General features: G+C 54.7%; 1 protein-coding gene across 6 annotated transcripts in view; it reads right to left on the bottom strand.

Moving 5' to 3' along the window:
- Positions 1-20,316, bottom strand: part of SARDH (sarcosine dehydrogenase) — an 82,909-nt gene that overhangs the window by 50,856 nt on the left and 11,737 nt on the right. For all 6 annotated transcript variants that reach the window (XR_008626631.2, XM_034929428.2, XM_034929424.3 and 3 more), the window contains 5 exons: positions 12,683-12,787; positions 11,063-11,192; positions 6,772-6,858; positions 6,353-6,443; positions 2,017-2,158 (listed from right to left, as the gene is read on the bottom strand). Coding sequence is in view for 5 of the 6 variants with exons in the window: in XM_034929428.2 (XP_034785319.1) it covers positions 2,017-2,158; positions 6,353-6,443; positions 6,772-6,858; positions 11,063-11,192; positions 12,683-12,787 (555 nt within the window). In the remaining variant the exon portion in view is untranslated. The remainder of the gene's footprint in view (positions 1-2,016; positions 2,159-6,352; positions 6,444-6,771; positions 6,859-11,062; positions 11,193-12,682; positions 12,788-20,316) is intronic.

Genomic DNA, 20,316 nt, shown 5'->3' with positions numbered 1-20,316 from the left:
GCCATAAAAAGCAACGAAATTTGGACACATTTTATCACATGGATGAACCTTGAAAACATGCTACAGGAATGAAGCCAGACACAAAAGGTCATGTATTGGATGATTCCCAGCATATGAAGTGACCTGAACAGGCAAATCCATAGAGACCAAAACAGCTTAGTGGTTGCCAAGGCTGGTGGGAGGAGATGAGGAAGGGCTGTTTACTGGGGATGGTGTTTCCCTGTGGGGTGATGAGAATGTTCTGGAACTGGGTAATGGGAACGGTTGCACAGCACTGCAAAGGCACTTAATGCCACTGAATTGTACACTTTAGAGCAGTTAAAATAGCTCATTTTAAGATCTGCCTACTTAATCACAACAACGAATGTAATGAACACACTAGAGAAACAGAGTGGGAGCTTTCTTTAAAAATAAATTTGGTTTGGGAAAAAAAAGAAAACCTACTCTCGGGTTTGGAAGGGCCCTACCCAGGGGCCACCCCCTCTGACTGGAACGAGGCCCCGAGCCCAGGGCTGAGAGGGCCTCGGGGGCAGCATCTGGTTCCAGATGGCCCGCTGAGGGTCTGTCCCAACAGCACTTGCCCTCCCCTCCACCCCCGAGGCCCCAAGAAGGAGGAGGCACGCCCAAGGCCATAGCATTCATCAATGACATGGACATGTCCTCCCTGCCTGCCTGGGATTCTGAGGGGGTGGCAATCGAGGGCACAAAATCCACCCACCTCTCAGTGAACCATGGGGACATCCCATGGGCCACCTTTCTAAGGAGGCAAACTGTTCATCTCAAGAGCCCATTAAAAGAGGGCAGGCTCCCCTCTTTATAAAAGAAAGAAAGAGAACAAACTTAAGCGGCTGTCAAGTGTCGCAAGAAGGCTGCTAACTAGGAAGGGAAGTCGAGGCGTGGGTGAACCAAGATTTCCCTGGGGGGCAGGGGTGTGCTTCAGCCCTTGCCAAGTTTCTTCGGTAGAGCTGCTCAGTTCTGAGGAATGCGTCTGAGCTAACTGCGAGAGGAGCAAACCCTGCATTCACCCAGGGAGGCTTCTGAACTGTCAGGACTGGCAAGGGCGTGATTACTGGTTACAGGCCCGGGGGCATGCTAGGGAGACCCCAGGGCCATGTGTGGCCTGAGATCATAGCTGGTCCACCAAGCCAGGCCAAAGGGCCAGGGCAGTCTGGGAGCCAGCCCTGTGACCACTTTGGGCCTCTCCCCAGGAGGTACAGCTAATACCAGGATCTCTCTTGGGGCCAGACACTGGAATCTCAGGTGAGGGAGGCCCCTTCTTCAGTTTAAACGCCACCTGCTCCCTGAGCCTCCCTCTTGCCTCCCCGCCCATCCATCTGTTCAACAAACATCCCCCGAGCACCTCAATGCTCAGGAACCAGAGTGCCTAGGACATAGCCCCTGTTCCCCAGAAAGCAAAGCGTCCAGCACGAGATGGCCAGGGAGAGGGGGAAGGAATGGAGACGGGGCTGGGAGCGCAGGGAAGGAGCTCCTTGGTCTTTGGGGGCCCAGGGGAGGGCACAGGGGCAGACCTGAGAAAGGGGCACCTGACAGTGGGTTTCACTGAATGGGTGAGTCGAAGCTCACCAGGGCAGAAGAGCCTCTACAGCAGGCTCTACAGGCAGGAGCCCCTCTCCAATGTACGCCGTGTTCTGGCTGCTCCCCCAATACGTGGCTGCATACACCCACCAAGACCCTGCCCCCAGGACCCCTGTCCTGTTGGCGCTGCCGCCAGCAGTTGGCAGGGGGCGGTTCCTGGGTGTGCGTTCCTGCTCCTCCACTAGAACAGAAGCCCCCGGGTGGGAGGGAGCCATTTCCACTTTATTCCCTAATGTTCTTGGCCCTGAGCACTGTGCCCAACACATGGGGGTGCCGGGTTACTACCTGGGGAATGACAGACACCTTGTCACCGCACCTGACCTGCGGTTGGGGTACACCTTGCATTTCTGTCACTCCGCTGCCCTGAGGACGTCCCAGACCCTCGCTGCCAGTCCCCAGCAGGAGCTGTAGGGGCGTTACCTCGTGCAGCGGGTCTCTCCTCATGTTGCGCCCGGCCAGCGGCTCATCGTGGGGGAAGACGACGGAGTAGTTCTTGGCGTAGGACTCATGGCTTCGCTCTCGGATCCAGCGGGGGTGGTCCGTGAGCGAGTGATGGAAGCGCCTGCCGCAGACAGGGGGACGGGTCACTGCTTTGGGGATGGCCCGTCAGGGAAGGGCTAGCCTAGGACCCAGGGCAAGCCTGGACCCCGGTCCCCTGCACCAGAGTCCCCTTTGTGGCTCAGCATTGAGCGGGCCCCTGACTCTCCATTTGCCCCACCCTTGGGTGAACTCAGCTTTCTCCCCCAGAGCCACCCCACCCCAGTGGCCCTCAGTGAGTGGGCGTTGCGGACAGAGGGCCCAGCTGAGGCTCTCATCCCCCACAGGGACATGGGGCTCCGGCCTCGCTCTCCACACATTGCTGTCTGCTGCCTAGGTTCCAGTGCTGGGGAGTCCTGGCACCCCCCCGCCACAAGACTGGGGAGGGAGCAGCCCCTGGGAGGGATGGGCTCAGATCCCCAGAATGCTCTGGGGAGGGTCCATGTGAAGGGTCTTTGAAGGTTAGCCTGGTGATGCGTCAGAACACCAGTGTCCCCCTCCTCGTCAAGGAACCCCCCTTTCCACCCGCCAGCAGGGGAGTGGGGGCAAGGGTGGCCACCTGTCCCATCAGGCCTCCCCAAGTCTGTGATCCCAAAGCTGGGCCTCGTCTGTGGGTCAGACCAGGGACCCAAGAGGTACAGAGTCTCTGGGGGAAATCCCAGCTGTGTCTGGGGAGCGGCTGCCCAATCCAGCGCCTGGGACCGGAGATGATGTGGCTGCGATAGTTTTGGGTTTGTTCCTTCGAGGCTGGGGACACAGTGTGCGGCCATGGCAGCCCCCGGTGGTGTCCAGCACGAGCCCGGCGGGCCCCATGCTATTTCTCATGGAGCTACGGAGCTCTGTGGCTGCACCTGCGGCCTAGGCCTCTGCTGCCCCTGAGTGGGCAGAGCAACCAGTGCCCCGCGGCTTGTTCCCTGGTCTCCTCAGACCAGCCGCCCGTCCCGAATCAGACAGTGCGGAACTGCTGGCTGGAGTGAGACCCGGGCCCAGCTGCATCAGGGCCCTGCAGCCGCCTCCCACGCACAAACCTCCCTGTCAGCCCCCGGCTTTCCCAGCACCCCGCCTCCCCCTCACGCTCCACCTGCTAGAACCTCACTCATCACTCAAGGCTGCCTCAGCAGCCACATCAGAGGCGTTTCTATCCTCAGTGACACCTGTCAGGGCTGATTCTTAGTCTGCACGTAATTCTAGCAAGCAGGATTTTCTGATCTGGATGGGTGGGGAGTACAGGTGCAGACGTGAGGATTATTATTAATGATATTATCATTAACAGCTGCTGTCGCTTATGGCACCCAGCTCCAGTGCAGGCTCAGAGCTGAGTGCTGCCATGGGAGGAAATCCCTCTCTCTTTGTCCCCAGAGCTGCCTTCTGCATGGGACCCAAGATTAACTCTTTCACGTGAGAGGGAAACTGAGGCTCGGAAGGGTCTCACAAGTGTTCACGGTCACACGGCAAGGCCACAGCAAAGGCAGCCCACACCTGCGCCAGGCTATGCTGACCAGGAGCTGAAGGAGGGGGTGATGGAGCCAGTGAAGGTCTGGGAGGATTCTTGGGGGCAGCAGTGAGGTGCACGTCGCGTGGCAGGAGCAGCGAGTGACCTACAGAGTCCCAGCTGCCAATTCGGCCTGTGAGCAAGTGGGCAGAGGGACCAGGCTGGCCCAGACCACCCTTTTCACTTAAATAAAGAGCAACTCTTCCCTGGCTCACCTGGTCCCCAAGGAATTTCCCTGAAAAAACAGCCCAGCCCACACTCTGGCTCTGCCTCTGTTGGGTACTGGGCCCAGCGTCCACACGCATGAGCCTCGAGTGTGCTCCAAGAGGGTGGTACATTGTTCCCATTTTCCAGATGGCGAAACTGAGGCTCAGAGAACAGGAGCGACTGACCAAGGGCCATGCAGCTGACAGATGTGGGGCTGGAGAGACAGCCTCTTATCTGATTTCAAAAGGAACTCACACGCAGGGCGGCTGCCATGGCCTGGAAGCTGCCTGGTGCCCAGCCAGCCCTGGGACCCTCACGTGCAGCCCGGAGCCCAGACAGGCCCCGCACCCAGGGACGGCTCAGGCTGCCTGGTCTCCCGGGACGCCCCCTCGCTGTGCGTGTCTCCCATGTGTATGATGAAGGACGACCCAGGCATGTTCTGGCTCTGGCCTGAGGGGAGCAACCAGGAGTCTCTGAGCAGGGGAGAGCTCCGTTCTGGCGCCGACGCTCTCTGTTCACTTTCTTTTCTGGGTCTTTCAACGACTTTCTCAGGCACCTCCTTCCTCTCCTCGCTCTGTCTCTCTCCTTCAGGGTCTGTGTCTTGTCTCAGTCCCCGGGCGCAGGCCCGAGGTGGCAGAACATTGCATTAGTGCTACAGCCCTTGGGGGCCGGTGGCTGGTCCTGCTGGTGGCGGCCGTCCACTCTGGCACACTGAAGGGGTTTGGAAGCCCCACGTCAGTGACGGCTGGGCTGAGGACGGCATTAGCCTGTGTGTCCTGGGTGCCACCAGCCAGGCTGCTTGGCAGGGGTCTGGGACCAACAGGGTGGGTGCTCCTCCTGCTGCTGTACTCCAGGGTGGGTGCTCCTCCTCCTGCTGTACTCCAGCTCTCAGGGGCTCCCCACTCGTGCCCTTGGCTCCCAGCCCCAGAGCAGCCCATGGCACACTCCCGCCAAAGTTCCAGTGATGGAAGGAAGACAGCTGACCGAGGGAGGCCCAGGCCTGTCCCCAACTTGCCAGGGGTCGCCTCAGGGCCTCTGCCAGCCCATGAGCAAACATCCTGTCTGCTGAGTGCAGGACTAGGTCCCAGGTCAGGAGCTGGACAGGCTGGGCAGCTCCATTTTGCAGCCGAGGATACAGAGGCACAGAGAGGCCACACAGAACCCTGGTTGGTGGGTTCCAGAGCTGGAATCCCCAAGGGAGGCCATGGCATGAAGACTGTCCCTCCTGGGGAGGGAGCTGGGTCCCTACCTGGCTCTGGTTCAAAAGCCGGGTGACTTCAGGCAAGTCACCTCCATTTTGCTGTTTGTAGCAGGAGGGGCCTGAACTGGCCCTTCCTTGAAGTCCTTTACAGCTTTATCATTTCCGGGACATTCCTCGCTTGGGAGAGTGCAGGGGCGCAGGCCCAGATGGGCTCTGAGTCAGCCAGAGGAGGCTTCACTGTGTCGGGCGCCATGGAGGGGTGGCAGCTGGGGGATCTCAGTGTCACTGTCTCCGTGGGGTCAGACATTCTCCCCCACAGTGGGCGTAATGTCCTCATCAGGCCAGGAAAGGACTAGGTCAGCAGAGGCGAGGGGCGCACTGAGCTGAGCCAGGCCTTCTCCCTCCGGAGCCCACCCCACCTACTGCCTCCCCAGGGAGGCTGTGCACCAGCAGCAGCAGCCGGGAGCAGAGTGGGCTGGAGAGACCCGGAGGCCGGCCTCCCTCCAAGCCGCCCTGCCTCAACAGCCACCCCACAATGCACGGGGTGTGGCCCGGGCCACAGGCCCTGCTGTGTGGGTCGGAGAGGCCACCGCCATGAGGACGAGACACAGGAGGAGCCTCCCCCCTTGCCGGGGAGCGCCTGCACCACTGTCCTGTGCTCTGCAAGAGATGGCCCTGACTGGCAGAAGGCCATCGGGATAGGCTGCCGTCACCGGCTCTGGCCACCAGCACCCCAGTCCATGCCTCGGCTGGGGATGACTTAGCGTTTCCATGTGCAGACCCCATGCTGGGCACCTCACCAGGACAAAAGCCCTCCCTGCTCCCAAAACCTCCGCAGCCCCTCCCCATCACCCTGCATTAGAGACGAGGAAGTGGCTTGCACTGGGTCTCATTCCTGGCCGCTTTGTCAGTGTACGATTGAACGGGACAGCCGGGGCTGCCTGGCTGCAAGCCGCGGCACACACACTCAGCACAATTTTCCCAGCTCAGCCCTGCTCCCTCCTGCCCCTAGGCCTCAGTCTCCCCATCTGTGAGGTGGGGTGATGCCATCCCACTGATGACTCCAGAGCTGTCCAGGGGCTCAGGCAGGACCCTGGGACAAGAGATCTTGGAAGCTGTAAAGGGGCGTGGACCTGCCCCCCAGCCACCCCCTCAGCACTGCCCACCTTCTGCTGGTGGCCTTCCTCCCTCACTGCTGCCCCTTCCAGGAAGCCACCTGGATTTCAGGCAAGGCTCCTTTCTCAGTAGCCCTCGCTGTTTACCCCACCCCACCTGTCCAGAGTGGCGGGCCCTGCCCTTAGGTCCCAATGGGCACTTACCTGATGTCATAGCCATGCATGTCCTTCTCCGGGCGCCCACGGATGATCCAGTGGGCCAGCTCCTGCCCACAGCCACCACCCAGCATCATTCCTGGCAGGAAGAGAAGCACAGGGCTGCGGTCTGCCCCCCAGGGTCCCCCACCCATGTCAAATCCCATGCCCCCATCTCCACAGACAGCACAGACACTCCAAGCTCTGCTCTCACACCTGGGGTGCTGCGCGCCTCCTGATTGGACTGCTGCTGGACTGGACCCTGGCACAGGTGCACTCTCTGGGAAGCAGAAGGGGCTGGACTCCCCAGCCTCTCCTGTCCCCACCACTGTCGGGGGCCACGGTGCTCCTGCGCCCGCCTCCCCCAGAGCTCTGGGAATGACAGGACCTCCCTCTTGGGGGCCAGGAGGGCTGCTGCCCGGACTCACCTGCGCTGTTGAAGCCACAGCCCAGGAAGAACCCTCGGAGCTCAGGTGCCTCCCCCATCAGGGGCTTGTGGTCGGGCGTGAAGGATTCTGAAAGAAGGAGAGAGAGGCCTGGAGTCCCTTTTGCAGTGCACATACTCTTGGGGTGGGGTCTTCCAAGACAGCAGTGATCAGGCCGGGGTCTGCAGGTGCCCCTCCACCCAAACCCCCTCCCTCCTCTAGGCCCTGCTCAGCGCCACTTCCTCATGGGGGCCTCCCCGCTGGCTCCTGCCCGTGCTCTCTGAGCCCCTCCACGTGTGCTGCCAGAACCAGCCGACGGCGACCTGGCTGGGTTCTGCCTGGTGGGGTCCCGCTCTGTCTTGTGGCCATTGTCCTGCCGACAAGGAGCCCTTCTCTGACCCTGGAGACCATGCTGCGGCTCCCCCAGTGCACCAGCGTCCTGCTGTGTCCCTGCCAGAGACTTGTCACTCCTGCCCACTGGACCTTGAGAGGGCAGGGACCAGTTTTCTCACTCCACTTCCCCCCGCCCAGCACAGGGTCAGAGCCCAGCAAGTGCAGGTGCTTGATAAATGTCTGTTGAGCCAACAAAGGCTCCCAACTTCTTCGGGGGAGGAGACCAATGTCCCGCTCCGGCGGCCACGGCTGAGCCTCAGACAGAGGCCAGGACACGGTGGGAGGGGAACCCTGGCTCTCTGTGGCCACAGTCCTGGATTCAAACCCTGCTTCACCCCTTCCTAGCTGTGTGGCGTTGGGCGAGTCACTTCGCCTCTCTGAGCAAGTCTTAGCGTCCTAGTCTATAAAACTGGGATAGCAGAACCTCCACAGAGCTGTGCGCTCGCCAGCCTACAGACGTTCATGTCCTGGGCTTGGCCCTGGGAGGCAGCGCTGAGCAGGACATGTCCCAGCCCTCGAGGAGCTGAAGGAGGGAGGGAGCAAATACTTAAATAAGCAAAAAACGGACGGTCTCGTAAAGAAAATACGATGAACTGAGGGCCACGCGTCACTGAGGTGCCAGCTGCTACTGTTGGCACCCCAGCAGCACACCGTGTTAGACTCTAGATAAGGAAGCGGCCGGCCCTGGTCTGAGGGACCCCGGGGCACTTCGTTCGTGAATGATGATACGGGGATGGCTCCAAGTCTGGGGGGTCATCCTCTGCATGCAGACCAGGAGCAAGTGCCGTCCCGCTCCCTGGAGAGCGATCAGGGCCCCCACGCTAGGAGCTGAGGGGGCAGAGAGCCACGGGGAGCCTGGGCTAAGAGCCTGGCCAGGAGAGGCAGGGCTCCTTGAGGGACAGAAGGTGGCAGGGACACTGCAGGGGAGGGTGGAGGAGGCAGGCTAGAGGGGCAGGGCTCTACGTGGAGGGCCTGGGTTATCAGGGCAGAGGGCAGAGGCCGGAGCAGCCCTCTGGGTGAGAGACAAGGAAGGCTCCAGAGAAGGTGATGATGGGGCAGAAAGAGTGAGCTGAGGCTGGGTGCAGTGGCTCACGCCTGTAAACCCAGTACTTTGGGAGGCCAAGGCAGGCGGATGTCTGGAGCCCAGGAGTTCGGACCAGCCTGAGCAACATAGTGAGACGGCATCTCTACAAAAGAATCAAAAAATTAGCCAGATGTGGTGGAGCGAGCCTGTAGTTCCAGCTACTCAGGAGGCGGAGAAGGGAGGATGGCTTGAGCCCAGGAGGTAGAGGCTGCAGGGAGCCAAAATCGCACCACTGCTCTGCAGCCTGGGTAACACAGCAAGACCTTTAAAAAAGGGGGGATTGGGGAGGTAACCTGGGCTGGGTTTGGGGATGGCCCAGGGAGCACCTTGGGAGGGCTGGAACTATTTCCAGGCCCAGGGAGGGCAGGAAAGAAGCTCTGAACAACCTCACAGGGAATCTGCGGGGAGCGCTAACAAGAGCTAGCGGAGGGGCAGCTGCAGGGAACAAGGGTCTCTTGGATGTTTCACAAATGACTCATGCGTGTTGAGTAACCCGAGGACACATGGGACCTCCAGGCAGCATGGCCAGGGGCCAGGCCTGCGGCTCCCACCCTGACCTTGGTGAGCTCCACCATCCTGGAATGAGAGCTCTGCCTGCCCTCCGAGGCGCTCCCTAAGTCACGGGGGCCTGGGACTTCCCTGCTCTTTCCTGGAGGCCAAAGGCCATTGGCCGTGCCTGGCAAGGAGAAATGCTGATTCCCCACCAGTCTCCCATCCAGCCGAGAGACCAGATCCAAGATGTCCTTGCCTGCATATCTTCCCCAAAATAGGGCTTTGTGGGGAGTACCGGCTCCCCAGGCTAATTAAGACGAGAGAGAGGAAGAGAAAGATAGAGAGAGACAGAGAGACGCCTGGGGTTATCTGCGCCCCAGGATTCTTCTGGGCCTGTGTTTCTCGCTGCCAGACCCACGCAAGCTGGGGGGCGGGGGCAGTGAGTCACGGCCGTGTGCTCCTACCCTGCACGCTGCCCCGGCCCCTGGGGCTCTATCTGCTTCTCCCCCGGGGCTGCACTTCACTCCAAAGGCTCCCATAGGAGTCGAATTCATTCAAGTAGCCGCTGCTGACGGCTGAGCAGCTGCTGAGCGTGCCAGGACAGATGGGGCTGGACTCCTCGGTGGCCACAGCCCTTCTGTGTCGGGACTCTTCCCTGTCTTTAGGGCCCTCATCTGCTCCCTGCATGGCCTGTGGAAGTCCCTGGGCTCCCCGCTTTGTGCCGCCCACCTCTACTCAAATGCTCTCTACAGCTGCTGGGCCTAGCCTATGCCCTGCACCGCCCCTGTGGCTTCTCGTCCCTAGGCCACCCTGCCGAGTCAGTGCTCCGTCACCATCTCACAGATGCACCTACTCCAGAGGGCACCCATTCCAGTGCCCTTCACTAAAGGCACAGAGGGACTCACCAGGCTTCTGACACGAAGTTTCCCTGGGGGCAACACTGTGTCTTCCTGAACCTCCCAGCCCTGAAGCGGGGCCAGAGCTCCCCCTACCAGGAAGCAGTGGGGAACACCATGTGATTCTGCTGGAACCCCAATGTGGGGGATTGTCTGTGCCCACCTGGTGCTCCCCTGCCCAGATCACGTATCCACGGCAGGCCCAGCGCCGACTCGCCCTCCAGGGCCGGGCTAGGCTGCCCCTCCTCCTGGCCGCCCGTCTGTGTCCTCAGGCTGTGGCCACCCAGTCACCCCATGCCTCGTGTCAGAGCACCCACCCACGGGCTGTGATCAGTGACTTGCATTGGGTCTCCCCTGCCAGAAGGAGGGCGCTGGCCCTGAGCGTGCCTGCCTCCAGCACAGACGAAGTGCCACTTAATGTAGAATGAATGCCCTCATGAAGGAATGCTGGTGCTCTGGGGTCACCAGTAGCTCCTGGGCTGCCCCACACTCAACTCAGGGACGTCTGGCTCAAAGTCCCGTGGTTATAAACACTGGGGTGCCAAGGTCAGCTGCAGCCCCTCCTACTTCCCAGAGAGTGCACCTTTGCCAGGGCCCAGGCCAGCAGCCTCAGCCCCACACATGCCCGCTGGGGCAGAGCCTTCCGGGCTCCCCAGGCCAGAAGCCTCAGCCCCACACCCGCCCCCTGGGGCAGAGCCTTCCGGGCTCCCCAGGCCAGTAGGGTGGGGTGGGGCTGAGCTGCGCTGTGGATGACCCACGTGGGGCATCTGGGAGCTGAGCCCACCTTTTTGCTCCAGCCTCTTCCAGCTAAGTTCTCCTGGGGCTAGCAAGGAGGGCCAGAGTTAGGGGAATCTTGACACAAGAACCTTCCCCCGCTGAGCTGGCCTCCAGGTGCAAGCTGCCAAGAACAGGGGGGAGGCCAGCAGCATGGGGTCCTGGCCAGGGCAGTGCTCTCTGGGAGCGGTGGGGGCTGGGGCTGGAGGCAGAACTGGGACTCACAGCTGTATAAGCCTCTCATCAGGGAAGGTCTCAGCCCTTCCATTCCTGGCTCAGCCTCACAGGGTGCTGGGATGTGGCCCGCTATTCCCATTTTACAGATGAAAACACAGAATTCCAGGGACAAGTCAAGTTTAGGGATGAAGAAGCCCAGGTGGGGAAGCCAGGACCAGCCACCCTTGAGGCAGGAGGAGGCCCTGGCCTCGTGCTTAGGGCAGATGACGGCCCTCGTGAAGCCCAGGCCTCTCGCCCGTAGAGGGGAATAAAGGCCACACCTAGTACCCAGGGCTGCTGGAGCCAAGCAGCGAGAGGGACCGGGGACAGCCCTGGGTCCCCTGTGTGACACAGGCTGGTCTCACGGGGCATCACTACTAACAGTCGTCAGACCAAAGGACCCATGGACGCCCACCCCAGCTCCGAGGCTGTCACTCACCAGGGCCGCAGACCGTGGACTTGATTCCTGTCTTCTCCAGCACGGGGACCCTGTTGATGGCGCCTTCAATGTGCTGGGTGAACACCTCCCAGTCCAGGTCAAAGAGGCCGAAGGCAAACTTGTCTGACACCTGCCAAGGCAGGGCAGGGGGACATCTCCGTTGTCCCCAAGAAGGCCATGCATCCCCATGCCAAACCTGCCTTGTGATGGCTGCCAGGCCAGCCTCTGCTGAATCAGATGCATTAGAGGGCTGGTGGTCACCCACACGTCCCAGCTGTTTGTCTCCCCCACCCACCAACCCATCAGCGAGGTCTGTCTGCTCCCCCTCCCCACCCCAACCCAGGCCTCCACCCACTCCCCTAGATCCCACCATGCCCCTTCCCTACTCACAAGCCTCCTCCGGCCCCCTGCAGCTCACGATGGCCCCAAAGCCCTTTATGGCATGTGCCAGCCTGCCTACCTCTACCACTGGGCCCGCCACCCTGACCTTCCTGCAGCTCTTTGGGAAGAGCAAGCTTGTGTGAGCTCAAGGCCTTCACCCCTCACTGGGGCAGTTCTTCGCCCAGACCTGGCACGCTGGTTTGTTGTCGCGGTGCAGGGCTCTGCTTGGATGTCCCCTCCCTAAAAAACCCTGCCCTGACCACCCATCTAAAGGATATCCTTCTGCTCCAGTCTCTCTAGGCTGATCCTTAACCTGCTAATTTTATTCAGTGCGCGATCATCTTCCAGAATTTCATTCCTTGTTCGTTGGTTTGTTTGTTTGTTTGTTTGTTTGTAACAGTCTCACTCTGTCACCCAGGCTGGAGTAAAGTGGTGCGATCTTGGCTCACTGCCACCTCCATCTCCCAGGTTCAAGTGATTCTCCTGCCTCAGCCTCCCAAGTAGCTGAGATTACAGGTGCCTGCCACCACACCTGGCTAATTTTTGTATTTTTAGTAGAGTTGGGATTTCACCATGTTGGCCAGGCTGGCTTCAAATTCCTGACCTCAGGTGATCCGCCCACCTCAGCCTCCCAAAGTGCTGGGATTACAGGTGTGAGCCATCTTGCCCAGCCATTTGTTTGTTTATTGTATGTCTCTCCACCAAAATATAGGCACCCAGAGTCAGGGACTTTTATCTTAGTTTCCCTCTTCCTCCAGAAATTAAAGCAGTTTTTAGCCCAAAGTAGCCACTCAGTCGTTCCATGTGTGGACTAAATGCATATACACATAGAACAGGGCTGCAGGGCTGCCCTAACCCCAGAAGCTGCCCGGGAAACAGCCCAGGCCAGGGGAAATGCTGCTGCAGCAGCTGGTTGGGAGGGCAGTGTCATTTGCTGAAGGACGTGGGACTTGTGTGCTCTCATGCCCTTCTGAGGTCATCACTCCACACTGCGCAGACCTTCTCTGTGGATGTTTTGAGGCAAAGCCCTCCAGCTGCCCTGGATCTGTATTTGACTGCCTGCCAGGACCGTCAGGGTAAGAGCAAGATGGCTTTGAGCTTGGTGGGGTCAGGGGACCGGCCACTTCTCAGGTGTGCCTCTGAGGAGCTTCAGGAGGATGGACTTCCTGAAAGAGGCCCTCTCCATGCTGAGATGCAGCCCCAACTCCCTCCCATTATCCCAGGGCCCTGGCATCTTACCTCCTCCCAAAAGATGGGGTTGGCCTCATAGCCACCCACAGACAAGGCATCCCCTTGGAGGCGGAGGTAGACAGAGGCATCGTGATCACGGACATTGGGCATGTTCTGGAAGGCAGAGAGAGAGGCCTTGGCATCAGCCAGAACTGGGTGGGGACTTGGTTCCCCATGCCCCGTGGTGGGCCAGCACCTCCACCCAGGGTCACGGGCTCGAGATGGTCCTTCTCGTTGTAGGACCCCGAGGACAGAGTGGACACGGGGCCTCAAGTTACACACAGTGAATGGGTCACTGCCACTCAAGCCTCTCCTTCCCCAAATCCCATAAAATAACAGCAAAAGGGGAAGAAGGAAGAAGGAATGGATCGAGGAAGAGAGCAAGGGAGGGAGGGAGGGAAGCAAAACATATAACCGACAAAGATGAGAGAACAGGCAGAGGCAGCAGCAGAGGATGGGAGATTCCAACCAACCCTGGAGGACGCAGAGTGGATGGAGGAGGGGTGAGACTTAGCTGGGGCTGGAGGAGAGGGAGACCGAGCAAGGCAAGCCAGTGTGCCCCTCCTGCCTCCTCTTGAATCTTCAGAGCCACCCCAGGTCCCTCTTCAGGGGGTGATGCGCTTGCTCATGTATGGAAGGATCTTCCTCTGGAGAGGTGGGTCCTGAGAGGCTCCAGAAGTGGGGAGAGTGGACTGCCATCCCCCCACCCCCCCCACCCCAAGAGCAGACTGGAGACACTTCTGTGAGACACTGAGAGGCCCAGGGAAGGCTTGAGATGCTGACACCAGGGTCTCTCTAAAAGCAAAGGGCTTGCCGCCCAACCTTCCTGAGAGGTTCTCCAGTCCTCCCCTCCAAGCCTCCAATCACACTGCTGCTCACTCTCTCCTAAAAACAAAACCACAGGCCAGGCACGGTGGCTCACACCTGTAATCCCAGTGCTTTGGGAGGCCAAGGCAGGCAGATCACGAGGTCAGGAAATCAAGACCATCCTGACTAATATGGTGAAACCTTGTCTCTACTAAAAATACAAAAAATTAGCTGGGCGTGGTGGTGGGCGCCTGTAGTCCCAGCTATTCGGGAGGCTGAGGCAGGAGAATGGCATGAACCCAGAACGTGGTGCTTGCAGTGAGCCGAGATCGTGCCACTGCACTCCAGCCTGGGTGACAGAGCAAGACTCCGTCTCAAAATAAATAAATAAATAAATAAAACAAAACCACAGGCCAGGCACAGTGGCTCACACCTATAATCCCAGCACTTTGGGAGGCCGACATGGGTGAATCACCTGAGGTCAGGAGTTCGAAATCAGCCTGGCCAACATGGTGAAACCCCATCTCTACTAAAAATACAAAAAATTAACCGGGCGTGGTGGTGGGCGGCTGTAATCCCAGCTACTCAGGAGTCTGAGACAGGAGAATGGCTTGAACCTGGGAGGCGAAGGTTGCAGTGAGCCAAGATTGCACCATTGCACTCCAGCCTGGGCAACAAGAGTGAAACTCTGTCTCATAAATAAATAACCACAAACCTCAACAAGAACATCAGGAATACAAGAAGATGGTGTATTAGTGTGTTCTCACGCTGCTAATAAAGACATACCCAAGACTGGGTAATTTATACAGGAAAGAGGTTTAATGGACTCACAGTTCCACATGGCTGGGGAGGCCTCACAATCATGGTGGAAGGCAAATGAGGAGCAAAGGCATGTCTTACATGGCAGCAGGAAAGAGAGAGAGAGAGAGCATGTGCAGGGGAACTCCCTTTATAAAACCATCAGATCTCCTGAGACTTATTCCCTACCATGAGAACAGTATGGGGAAAACCACCCCATGATTCAATTATCTCCACCTGGCCCCACCCTTGACACATGGGGATTATTACGATTCAAGGTGAGCTTTGGGTGGGGACACAGCCAAACTATCAGAGTGACAGACAGTGCTATGAGAAAGGAATCTAAGATGAAGAAAGAGGTCTTTAAATGAGATATGATAGTCAAAATTTAAAATTCAATGGAAGGGCCAGATAAGGCTGGGGCCATCATCCAGTGATTAGGCTAAAAGAAAAAGACAACAAAACAGAAATCAGGAGTGGAAAAAAAATAAGAATATCAGAAGGTCCATCTTGAAAGTTCAACATCCATTTTACAGCGGTTCCAGAAAGAGAAGACAGAGAAAAATGGAGTCGAGAAAAATGTCCAAGCAACAATCCAAGAAGAGTCCTCCGATTGAAAATCACGCATTCACATGGAAGGGTCCAAGAGTGCCCACCAAGCCCTGGGTCTGGACAGAGGCCTGCACCAAGGCCACGCCGTGGGAAACATCACAACACCGGATGGCCAGGAGGGCCATCAACAGGAGACCGCATCACTGGAGGCTGGAAGACATGGAGCAAACTCTTCAAACGTCTAATGGATGATTTTCAACACAGAATTCTAGATCCTGTCAAGCCATCAATCGAGTGTAAGCAAAGAATAAAAGCTTTTTCAGACATTCATGGACACAAAACATATACTTCTCACGTACTCCTTTGCAGTAAACAGCCAGAGAACACGCTGTGACAAAAGGAAGAAAATAAACCCAGAAAGAGTGAAAGCCATGGCTCCAGCGGGGAGGCGTGAAGAAGGCCCTGGAGTGACAGCTTAGACCATGCAGCGGTCAGTCCAAAAGGGAGCGGAAGATCTGAAGGTAGCAGGAAGTCCTCCAGGGGAGGGAAATGGGACTTGGGGGCGTTAGGTGGTTTATCTGATATGTGTGCGTATTCAGAAAATAGTATCAATAGTATCAATATGTTTGACAGATCCCTTGACACAACTGGAGAAAAATAGTGACAGTTATATATACACATGCAAATACCCCCAACACAACAATAGCAAACTGAATCCAGCAATATATAAAAGGGATGATACACCATGGCCAGACTGGACATGGTGGCTCATGCCTGTAATCCCAGCACTTTGGGAGGCCGAGGCGGGAGGGTCACTTGAGGTCAGGAGTTTGAGACCAGCCTTGGCAACATGGTGAAACCCCAACTCTACTAAAAATACAAAAATCAGCTGGGTGTCGTGGCACATGCCTGTAATGCCAGCTACTCAGGAGTGCAGGCAGGAGAATTTGCTTGAACCCAGGAAGCAAAGGTTGCAGTAAGCCAAGATCACACCACTGCACTCCAGCCTGGGCAACAGAGTCTCACTCTGTCTCAAAAACACAAAACAAAACAAAACAAAACACCATGGCCAACTGGAATTTATCCTAGGAAGGCAAGTTTGGTATAATGTATGAAAACCAATCAATAGAATACCCCACATCAACAAAGTACAGGACAAAAATCACGTAATCATCCCAGTAGATGCATGAGAAGCATTTGACAGAATCCAACATCTTTAATGATTTTTTTTTTTAAAAAAGCCTCAACAAATACTTAACAAACTTGGAAGAAGGGAACTTCCTCAAAGTGCTGAAGGGTATCTACAAAAACCCACATCGAATGTGATACTTCAAGGAAGAAGAATGGCTGATTTCCCCCCAAGATCAGGAATTAGAGAAAGATATCCATTCTTACCCCTTCTACCCAACATTACATTGGAGGTGTTAGCCAGGGCAGCAACTAGGCAGCAAAAGTAATAAAAGGCACCCAGATTGAAAAAGAAGAAGTAAAAATATTCCTATTTTCAGATAACAAGGTCTTGTATATACAAAATCCTAAGGAAACCACTAAAAAACTACTAGCATGCTCTCTCTCTCTCTCTCTCTTTCTCTCTTTCTTTCTGACAGAGTCTTGCTCTATCGCCCGGGCTAGAGTGCAGTGGTGCCATCTCAACTCACTGCAACCTCCACCTCCTGGGTTCAAGTGATTCTCCTGCCTCAGCCTACCGAGTAGCTGGGACCATGCCTGACTAATTTTTGTATTTTTAGTAGAGACAGGGTTTCACCATGTTGGCCAGGCTGGTCTCGAACTCCTGCCCTCAAGCAATCCACCCACCTCAGCTTCCCAAAGTGCTGGGATTATAGGCATGAACCACTGGGCTCAGCCAAAAAACTAATATATTTCTATACTCTAGCATTGAATAATCTGAAAAGGAAGTTAAGAAATAATTTCATTTACAATATCATCAAAAATAATAAATATGCTTAGGAACAAATTTGACAAAAGAATTGCAAAACTTGTACTCTAAAAACTAGAAAATACTTTTGAAAGAAATTAAAGAAGACCTAAATAAATAGAAAGACATCTCATGTTCATGAAATGAAAGACTTATTTTTGTTAAGCTGACAACACACCCCAAATTGATCTATAGCTTCAACACAATGCCTGTCAGAATCTCAGCTAGTTTCTTTGAAGAAATTAAAGAGCTGACCCTAAAGTTCATACAGAGATGCAAGGGACCAAGAATACTCAAAACAATTTTGAAAAGGAAAACAAAGTTGGAGGATTCACACTTCTTGATTCCAAACTTACTGCAAAGCTACATAATCAAGACAGTGAGGTACTAAATAAGGATAGACCTACAGATCAATGGATTAGAATTGAGAGTCGAGAAATAAACCTTCTTCTGCCAGGCATGGTGGCTCACGCCTGTAATCCCAGCACTTTGGGAGGCCAAGGCGGGTGGATCACAAGGTCAGGAGATCGAGACCATCCTTGCTAACATGGTGAAACCCTGTCTCTACTAAAAAATACAAAAAATTAGCCAGGCATGGTAGCAGGCACCTGTAGTCCCAGCTACTCGGGAGGCTGAGGCAGGAGAATGGCATGAACCCAGGAGGCAGAGCTTGCAGTGAGCAGAGATCGCACCTCTGCACTCCAGCCTGGGCAAAAGAGCGAGACGCTGTCTCAAAAAAACAAAATAAAATAAATAAACCTTCTTCTTCAGAGTCAATTGATTTTCAACAAGGGTGCTAAGACAATTCCTTGGGGGAAGCAGACTTTGTAAAAAATGTTGCTGGGCCAACTGGATAGCCACATGCAAAAGAATGCAGTCGGACCCCTACCTCACACCATGCACAAAATTTAACTTGAGATGGATTACAGACGTAAGTATAAGAGCTAAAACTATAAAAGCCTCAGAAGAAAATATTAGAAGTAAATCTTTATAGTCTTGGATTGGGAAATGTCTTCTTAAATATGACACCAAGAGCACAAATGACAAAAGGGGAAAAAAAGAGATGAATTGGACATTATTAAAATTTAAAACTTGTGCTACAAACCATACCATAAAAAAGTGAAAAGGCTTTGTAATGACTTCTGGATTCTGGGGGAAAAAAAGAAAGGGAAAAGACAACCACTGAATAGAAGTTTCAACCACTGAATGGAAGAAAATGTTCATAAATCATATATGTAACAAAGGACCTGTATCCAGAATATTTAAGGAACTCCTACAACTCAATAAAAAGATAAGCAACCCTATTTTTAAATGGGCAAAGTGTCTGAGTAAACATTTCTCCAAAGAAGATACACAAATAGTCAGTAAGCACATGAAAAATGCTCCACCTCATTAGTCATCAGGGAAATGCAAATCAAACCCACGGTGAGACACCACCTCACACCTTCTGGGATGACCGGCATAAAAAAAGACAAAAAAATAACAAGACTTAGTGAGGATGGAGGGGAGCTGGAACCACTCCGTATACCTCACTGGTGGGAATGTAAAATGGTGCAGCTTCTTTGGAAAATAGTCCGACAGTTCGTTGAAATGTTAAAGAGAGTTACCATATGACTCAGTAATTCCACTCCAGTGTATAGACTGAGTATTCCTTATCTGAAATGCTTGGGACCAGCAGTGTTTCGCATTTTTAATTTTTTTTTGGATTTTGGATGTTTGCATTATACTTACCTGTTGAGCATCCCCAAACCAAAAATCAAAATCCAGAATACTCCAGTGAGCATTTCATTTGAGCATCATGTTAGTGCTCAAAAAGTGTTGGACTTTGGAGCATTTTGGATTTTCGGATTTGGGGTGCTCAACTTGTATAAACTCAAGAGAAATAACAACATAGGTCCCCACAAAAACGTGCATATGGATGTTCACAGCAGCACTATTCAAAATAACCAGAAATGAGAAACACCAAATGTCCACCAGTGGGTGAACGGATAAAGTGCATTGTATCCATACAATGGAGTATTATTCAGCTGCAAAAAAGAATGAAATACTGATACATGTACTACACGGACAAAACCGTAAAAAGAAGCCAGACATCATGTGATTCCATTTATACTAAACGTCCAGAATAGGAAACTCCATCGAGGCAGAAATCAGATTTGGGATTGCCTAAGTCTGGGGATAGGGTGGGAAATGGGGAGTGATTGATAACGGGTATGGGTTTTGGGGCATGAAGATAATGTTACACACACACACATAACAGTTACAGGAGAAACTGAGCAGCTGGGACAAAAACTGTTAATAACTCCAAGAAACACAAAAAGTTGGACACTACTTGCTCAGGTATTAACAGTGTTTACATAATCAGCTAGGCATGGTGGCTCACGCCTGTAATCCTAGCACTTTGGAAGTCCGAGATGGGCAGATTGCCTGAGCTCAGGAGTTCGAGACCAGCCTTGGCAACATGGTGAAACTCCGTCACTACTAAAATACAAAAAAAATCAGCCGGGCGTGGTGACGGGCACCTTTAATCCCAGCTACATGGGAGGCTGAGGCATGAGAATTGCTTGAACCCGGGAGGCGGAGGTTGCAGTGAGCTGACACTGTGCCACTGTACTCCAGCGTGGGCAGCAAAGTGAAACTCTGTCTCAAAAAAAACAAAACGAAACAAACAAACAAACCAACAAAAAAGCAGAGTTTACATCATCATAATATTGCAGACAGGAACTGCTGATTTAACCAATAAACAAGCCAAACCAAACAAGACCGTTTAGAAAGCAAGCAGGCATGGCGTGTGGACTCCTCTGCACGCGAGGAACAGCCTTCTCTCAACCCCTCCGTCACCTGCCCCAGAACTGGAGATGAGCACAGGGAGATACGACCCCTGTCCTGTCTCTGGGAGCAGGAAAGGGGATGTGTAGAGACCAGAAGGGACATTCTGGCAGATGCTCCCTCCCTCTCCGCCAGGATCCCAGGAGTCCTGTTCATTGGAATGAGAATATCTGCACCAGGGGATCGTTGTCAGGCAGCACATAGAAGTTCCTAGTAACTGAGCACTGTTTAAAAATAATCATAGCCGGGCAAGGTGGCTCGCACCTGTAATCCCAGGACTTTAGGAGTCTGAGGCAGGAGGATCGCTTGAGCAGTTTGAGACTAGCCTGGGCAGCATAGCAAAACCCCATCTCTATAAAAAATACAAAAATTAGCCAGGAGTGGTGGCACCTCCCAGCTACTCGGGAGGTGGAGGTGGGAGGATCGCTCGAGCCCAGGAGGTCAAGGCTGCAGTGAGCTATGATCATGCCACTGCACTCCAGCCTGGGAAACAGAGTGAGACCCTGTCTCAAATAATAATAATAATAATAATAATAATAATAATAATAGTAGTAGTAGTAGTAGTAGTTATATCCTTACCTCTGCTAGCACTACTACTCTAAAAACAAAGCCAGCCCCAGAGTTCCATAGAGCAGGACAGTGGGGACACCTGGTGGCCAGGGAAGCCCCTGATGTTTGTCCCGGCAGGATCCATGTCTGGACTTTCCTGCCCCTTGCACAG

Source organism: Pan paniscus, chromosome 11 (genome assembly GCF_029289425.2).
Source record: "Pan paniscus chromosome 11, NHGRI_mPanPan1-v2.0_pri, whole genome shotgun sequence".
Taxonomy (NCBI): Eukaryota; Metazoa; Chordata; class Mammalia; order Primates; family Hominidae; genus Pan; species Pan paniscus.
Note: the sequence above shows the minus strand (reverse complement) of the source record. Positions and strands in the feature narration are given on the sequence as shown.